General features: G+C 32.0%; 1 protein-coding gene across 1 annotated transcript; it reads right to left on the bottom strand.

The window, feature by feature from the left end:
• Window positions 1-1847: 1847 nt before the first annotated feature.
• Window positions 1848-3858, bottom strand: LOC114726976 (allene oxide cyclase, chloroplastic-like). Its single transcript, XM_028913682.1, has 3 exons — window positions 3521-3858; window positions 3285-3406; window positions 1848-2466 (listed from the first exon to the last, which is right to left on the bottom strand). The coding sequence occupies exons 1-3, from the start codon at window positions 3759-3761 to the stop codon at window positions 2065-2067; spliced, it is 765 nt and encodes a 254-aa protein (XP_028769515.1). The 5' UTR covers window positions 3762-3858; the 3' UTR covers window positions 1848-2064.
• Window positions 3859-8184: the final 4326 nt, after the last annotated feature.

Raw genomic sequence — 8184 nt, 5'->3', positions numbered from 1 at the left:
CCATTATGGAGTTGCCAGGTTTAGTGGAGCATGTTGTGATGAGAATCAATGGCCATTCTGGCTTTGCCATTTAGCAAGTGGGACCCGCACACTCACCATTTTGCAATGAAAGGCCTCTGAATTTAGGAATATTAACCATCAAGTTATGATCTAATAGAATTGGGTGATTTGAGTCACATTTAAGCATTTTTAGACTCAATGAGGATAACTTTCTCAAAAATATTTTCTACATTCACATGGACTTTAACACAAAACCTTATGCTTAAGCAATCAAATATCAATTTACTAGGATCAACGATAGATTGGTATAAGCATAGATCATTATCTTAACAGTGCAATCTCATAGCTGTATAAAAGAAGAGAACCTCACCAATTTCAGTTGCATACTTGAAATTCAGAGGGTGCTTGATCGGAGGCAGAGGCATTGATTCTCATCACAAGCTGCAACACTGAACCATGCGGATTGAAGAATTGAGAGAGATGGATTGTGCAAATGAATAATAGACTGTGATGCATTTGCTCCATTTATTAGATAGCTGTTTGAGAATGCAGTACATTGGAACCATCATAGACTCAGCAATTTTGTACTATCATTCATTTTGGCTCCTTTCTCCCTTCCCTTTCCTTTGTACTACCGTACTCCACTCTTGTACTATGATACTCTCGACAGTTTTGTTATGTTAGCATAAATTGGGCCCATCACATTGAACATTCTCGGGTTAGTTCATTTTCATGACAATTAATAATGCTTTTGTTACGAATCAGGTTAGATCTAGTAGAATGAGCTAATTTTTCATAATATGATGATTTAAAGTTTAAATATTCAAGAAGTGCCTATATTTAGTATCTAATAAAAGAATGCATGTGTCTAGTTAAAAAAAAAAATCTTCTATTAGAATCTTCCATCTCCAACCCTATGGATTGATAATCTTCCAAGTGAAAGTGATTTTGTGTGGTAGGAGATAAATGTATGGGGAAAAAAAATTGTCTTGTAAAATGCAAAAGTAGTTATGAGAGCTTGCTAAATAAGAATTAATCATATATAGTTCATAATAATCTTATAATTATTTTTTAAAAAAAATAGATATCAGATTATCAATACTCCTCTGGTCCTTAATATAAAACACATTTAATTAATTTGATTAGATTAAAGAAATTAGGTAAGTTAGTTAATTATAAGAAATGTGACATGTTTTTCCTAAAATACCATAATCTTCTTTTTTAATACCCTCTCTTCCTCTTCTATTTGATTATAGTTGAAGGAATATCTATAAGGATAATTTAAAAAAATTAATAAATATGAGAAATGGGTCTTATATTTAAGACCACAACTAACTTAATAATGAGGTCATATATTAAGGACAGGAAGAGTATCATAACAACCCATTATATAGTTTAATATGTAGTTTCATTTTTGAATTATATATAGCTTGTAGGGAGGTTGGAGGTGGAATGTGGTGGATGATAATCAATTTTGATGTCCATTTGTGACCAGTTGCCATCGTTTCTTTTCTTTGGGTTTGTTTAGTCCAACATCAATCAAATCTCTGAACAGACAAAAGAATGTGGGATAAAAAAGTTGAAAAAAAAGAAGACAAAAGAGCATCATAATCGATCTTCATACTATAATTTAAATTTGTTGATTCCTTGTAACTCTAAAATACCATATTTTACAACACAATAATTAGTACCATAGTCATATCATGTTTAGCTTTTTTAATTATTATAATAATAATAGAATTATAGAAACATAATACTCTTATATAACTAAAATTTTGTGCATTAAAAATATATCTTTTCCCCACGTTTAAAAACAGATTATATATATATAATATTTAAGAAGAATATTTGTGCGATCCCACTGGCCTTTACAGCTTGGGGGAACCATATTTAAATATAAAGCCAAACTCGCAGTTACATTGAGAAATTCACTAAGTTCTCTATAGTCCATTATAGTGAAAAACCAAATCCTACACATGCTTCAACCTTATTCCTCAAGGACCCACCACTGACATAAAATAAACCAACTCTCTAACAACCATCCTAATTAACCAAAACAAAACTTCAATTTGTGTAGCCGGCAATAGTAGCATGGGGCTGCAAGGCCTTGGCATCCGGGCTGGGCTCTACAGCTGGGCTGGGCTCAACGGGCTTGCCAAGAAATTCCTGCGGAAGGTCCTTAATGCCCCTGAGGTAGAAAGTGTAGAAAATTTTGAACGGGAACACAATCTGGTGAAGCTTGACCTGGCCGGTGACCCCCTCGAAGAGGCCGGAGCCGCCGGTGACGGCGAGGTATGTGTCCTCATAGGTCAGGTACGGTCCTTGAACGGCAATGTGGCCATAGTCTCCGAAGTGGAAGCTGTAGATAGCCTCGTATCTATCGCCTTTCTTCTCAGGCTTGTGCTCGATCAGAATGCAGATCCCTGCTGTGATGCCCACGCGCTTCTGCATACACCCTGTGTACAACTGCAGGTTCCCCCATACCCCAGAAATTAATTCTCGGGAAACAAGCAGATATGGGGAAAATAACAACTATCTTTCCTTCTTAAGTTGTTGGGCTGTTGAATTAGTAGTGAATAACTTATTAGTTACAATTTTAGTCAATTAGATATATAATTTTTACTTTTTATTGAGACAAATCAGTTCAAAAAGCTAGACATGGGTTCTAAGTTGCAATGTATTGAATATAAGAAATGTGATACCATTTACAACCCCTCAGCATCAACAGACTCCTTTTGTTAAAAGTTCTTAAAAGTGAGCCATTCGGATTCTTGGCTTGATGGTGAGTCTCTACCAGAGACACGAGCTCGAAACGGCGGAGAAGGACCAGAAAGTTCTTAAAAGTGAGTTCTTCTTTTTTTTCTTTTTTCTTTTGACCAGATCTTAAAAGTGAGTTCGAACTCAATTTTGGAGAATGTTGTTTTACTTTTTAATCACTAAACTCTTTTTATAAATTTAAAAAATAAAAAAAATGATCATTTCAGACTTAAGAAAGAGATCTACTTAATTTTATTATTCATAAACCTGCAATTTACTTGCTCAAATAAAAATACACAATATGACAAATGATCCTGGAAGCAAGAGAAAGGTTGTCCAGAAATGTTCAGAACTGTATTAGAGGGGTAAAGGGAAAGAAAAAGAGGACCCTCCTTCTTGATCAATAATAATAATAATAGATTATGTACAAACCAACAGAAGAAGAGAGTTCAGGTCAAAAAAACAGAAGAAAAGAAAACTCCATGATTAGACCGGAAAAGGAAAGTAGAAACAGTAAGAAAGCATACCTTGTTGCTGAAGGGGACTAGATCACCAAGGGAATTCACAGGTTTCTGACTTAATCGGAGAATCGCAGGACTTCCACGGTCTCGCTCGTTGATCTCGTAGATGTGCATTTCTTGAACTTTCTCTACAAAAAAAGAAACCAAAAAAAAAAGACAGAGATCAACAAAGAGGATCAACGCAGAATGAAGAGATCGCACACGGAAAACTGTTCAATAATTAATCAAGACAGTGAACTTACCAGAGTCAACAGAGGCAGCCTGGCTTCTGCAAGAGAAGGATTTCCTAGGGACCGAGGAGAGGGAGAGAGGAGAAGCAGAAGAAAGCTTGAGGGTTGAAGAGAAAGAAGAGTTGGAAGAAGCGAGGGATGAGAACGATTTGGGAGGGGAGGACGAGACGGGAAGAGATGGCCGGAGAGAGGAGGATGAAGCAGAAGAAGATGAGATGGTAGTGGTGAAAGCAGAGGTTGAGAGAGAAGCCATTGAGAAAGTGAGAGAAAGAGAAGGGATTGGTTGTTCGGGAGGCGAGAAAGTTGAGGGAATCAAAGATCAGTCACAGTGGAGATGGAAAGAGAGGGTGGAAATGGGGATTTATTTATACAGTGAAAAAGGTCAGCCCACGAGAGGAAAGGGAGGGAACGGGGAGAACAGGTGGCCGGTGAAAGGAAGAATGAGGCGGAGGTGGGGAAAGCAGGCTGAGAAATGTGAATCAAAAAGTGGGAATGATCCACGTTTGGTAATCAACCGGTCAATGATGACTAGGAGCGGACGGTCCCCTCCGACCATTGAATCTCTTTCATATGTTTCAAGAATTTCTATCATTTTCCAAAATATTTATGACATCAGTTATACTCCTCTGGTCCTAATTATAAGACCCAATTGACTTATTTGAGGAGATTAAAAAAGTAAGTTAAATTGGTTATTTATAATAAATAAGTGTTGTCATTCCTAAAATATCTTTGCTAATTAAGTATATTGGCTAAAACTATCATTATTAGAAGGATTATCTTGAAAAAAAATGCATAAATATAAGAGACAAAATGGATTGGGATCTTATAATTAGGACCAAATAAAAAGTCAAATGGGATCTTATAATAAGGACCGGAGGAGTACTTCATCATCACTTTCTATTTACTAGTAATTCTCAATTAAAAAAATATGCAAATAACAAAGGGAAAATTCCATTAATTTTTTTTTGAAATTAATAAATCTTAAATTAGTTCCAATAACAACACTTTATTTGGTTTTAACAGCACTAGATTTGTAAATAACAATAAATTTTTGTTAAAATTTTTTGTTTAGAATTTAGTAATTTTAAACTTATTTATAAGATTCTTCCAATAAAAAATACTCTTTTTTGGCCATAAAACAAAATTATGTTAAAAAAAAGAAAAAGTTATGAGTTTATACTCTTTTAATTTCATTTATAAAATATAGTGGTTTTTTGAAAAAGTAAAGTTGTTGAATTTTTTATATAAATATACCATTTCTAATAAGTATGGGAGAATTATTTTTTAAATTTTATTCTCTATTTAACAGCATGCTATTAAAAGTGAGTAATAATTATATCTTGAAAGTTTTGGAATAGAATGTATATTTAGAGTCAAAAGAAAAATTCAAATTAAGACGAAACAAAATGGAATGGAGGAAGCATGTCGCATTCTTCTATTTCTACTTCTCTTTTTTGTATCTACTTCTTCCTGTTTTTATATACTTTCCGTCCTCAATATAAAATCTAATTATTAAATTAATCTTAATTCTAAATATAAGATTTATTTTTTATATTTATCAATTTTTTTAAATTATCTTTATTGATGTCTATCAACCATAATTAAATAGGACATTAGGATATCAAGAAAGATGATTATGATATTTTAAGAAGAATATATCATATTTTTTATAATTAACTAACTTTTTTAATATAATCAAATTAGTTAAATATGTCTTATATTAAAAACTGAAGGGTTTATAAATATTACTTTATCAATACATAAATACTGAATTTGATTTGCTTTTATGATTATATAAATTGCGCGCCTGAGAGATGGAATTGAAACAAAAAATTGTCCATGTGATACTTGCTTCAGCAACACCTAAATTAACGTATGGTACTAACTACTACGTACAAAAAAACAGTATGTCTGTTAATAAAAATGACTGAATATAATTTAATATGAGTACGAAGCAAAAAGGAAATTCAAAATATTTGAAATCAATTATATTTGCTTTCAACATTTAAACTTACATATTAATTAATTCAATATGATCTTGAATCTTTAATTATCTTGCCAGTATTAGATCCTTAATTAATTAGTGTCATTAATACAAAACTATATTTGTAAGAAAACATCATTTATGGAAATAATGTTATGGTATAAGGTATATTTTTATCAGAGAAAGAAAGTAGAAACCGTCCAAAAATGAGTCATTATTGACAAATATCCTAATGACCAATAATTCTTCCTTTTATCATATATTCCACCTTTTCCATTCACATCACTCTTCGTGGATGCGCATGAAACTTTTTCATTAAAAAAATATTTAAAAAAAAAAAGATGTTTTAAAGTCACGTGTTCTTTTTCCCAACACAATGTATTGGATTAGTGGCACCGTCCACTTGTGCCCCCCTTATTTCCCAGTCGCCACCCTACTTTCACTTCCCATTGCTTCTTTTTTATCCTTATTTTTATTTTTGGGATCAAATCAAGGTCTCAAAACTTACAACCCAAGACATTTAAAAAAAAAAAAAAAGAGGCAAAGAAATAGCAAGAATTGAAGCAAAGCACTCCCAGCCAACATAGTACCATTCCAGAAAATGCAAGTGACCTGGGAAGAAAAGTTTTAGGAGGAATTACAATCAAATCCCACAGAAAAAAAATAATTATCAAAAAGTTTCAATAATAATCTCAACAGCTTATAATGACAAGTCTTATAGTGAGGATGACAATCTCTAAAAAATTTTTAATTATTTTCTTTACTTAGCACCTTATTGTAATTCGTCCAACGTTTTAGTTTTAAATAAAAGTTATTTATAATATATTTAATACTTATTTTTTATTTTATTTTTATTTAATTTTCATTAAAAATAGAGAGCGAATTGAAAGATATGTGAATAATTTATAAAATATAGAATGAGAAAAAACTTTAATAAAATTAGAATTAAAAAATATTAACAATTTAATGTATTTTTTTATATGTAAAAATGTGTTATATAAACTGAAATTTTTATATAAACTTAGAAGACCAAATATTTACTTTTACCAATCTTTATTAACTTCTTTCTATAATTATAAGTTTTTTATAAATAGATTTGGAGCTCACATTTATGTTTGATTTTTTTTTTTTTATTTCTCGTGATGGTCTTGACGAAAGCGACTCATTTTTTTAGTAAGCTTTCGTTTTGATTCTTTGAATATGATTTAATTAGTGTGGATCTCATTTTTTCTCTGAAAAGGTTTAAATTCAATTTACACGACCAATGCCATTGACTGATTAATTAATTCCTTGTTTACGCAAAACTTATAGTCAAGTCTAATGTTTATAATATAAAAATTAGATAAATCATAAATTACATGCCATGTGACAATTGACAAGTGACTCACACTTATTCTATTAATAGAAGACTGGTTGCTTCTGTCTACATTTCTTTTTTTTTAATTATAAAAAAATTACTTGTATGATCTGTGCGTAGAGCTCAATTTGGAAGTTTTAATTTGGTTTTCTATTATTATAAAATTGTGTTTGCTTCAGAAGAAATGGGTGGCATGGAAAAGGAGAGGAAGCAAAAAATTGGACGGAGTTTGTTTCGTGCAATTCAACACGCAACATACCTTTGTTCATTTTTTAGAAATAAATTTCATTAATTTTCATTCCATCAAAAGGTTTAAGAAGTGTCATTGTTTACTCGGGAATGCTTAAAAAGACTATCTTGGCCTCACCTTCTCATCTCAAACCATACCCTCGTGTTTCATGACAAGTCTTTGTGACCAGGGATTTTTAGGACTTTTTTCATTTATCTATTTTTATTACTTTTTTGGCTCCGTTTTTATCTATACAACTAGAATGAGCTAAAAAAAAAAAACTTTGAGTGGAGGATAAAATTGTATGATTTTAAAATTTTAGGATAATATTGAACTGAAAAAAAAAATTTCTAAGTGTTTAGCGTTCATTCAAAATTTTCGAAGTAAATTTATAGCTCAATCTTAGATAGATAGATAGATATAGATTTAGTTCACAAAGAGGCGTTATATACGGTTGGGAGACGTAAATGACCAGTTTTGAAGGTCTGAAAATAGGAATGTACGTTTGTCGGCCGTTGTACCTAGTTGGGTCTTGCTTTTCTTGTTTACCATAGTGGGCCTGCCTATTGCCTGTTGGGCTTTCCTATGATGTATAAATATGGGTCACACAATCAGGAATGTGGTGGCGTAAACAATTCATTTACTTTAGTAAAGATATGTACCAAAAACAAAAAAAAAAACTGCAGTAAAGATGTATCTCTCCTTTCTCTTTTATTTCATTCATGGGTTGCGTATCTGGCCCAATTACATGGTATCAGACCTAGGTTAGTGGCCGAGGGATATAACAAGGGACAAGGAATTGATTGTCATAAAACATTCTGTCTGATAGTCAAAATGTTCACTATTTGTGTAGTTCTAAAACTTGCTGCAATTACCCCAAGGCCTTGATGGCAAGGGTGAGGGAATTATTTGTAAATTAAATAAGTCATTATAAGTTAAAGCAAGCATCAAGATGGTGGAATCAGAAACTGTTAGAGGCATTGCAACAAGGAGGTTTTAAGCAAAGCAAACAAGATTATTCCTTATTTATTAAATGCCCATTTGGATTAGCAGTGAACAACTATGATTTTAGATGATAATCATGAATTTTGTAAGTGACACTGGCT

This window comes from Neltuma alba, unplaced genomic scaffold, assembly GCF_004799145.2.
Source record: "Neltuma alba isolate B1F8T4 unplaced genomic scaffold, ASM479914v2 tig00012416_pilon, whole genome shotgun sequence".
NCBI classification, from domain to species: domain Eukaryota; kingdom Viridiplantae; phylum Streptophyta; class Magnoliopsida; order Fabales; family Fabaceae; genus Neltuma; species Neltuma alba.
The sequence above is the reverse complement of the archived record's forward strand: the minus strand, read 5'-3'. Positions and strand labels throughout refer to the sequence as shown.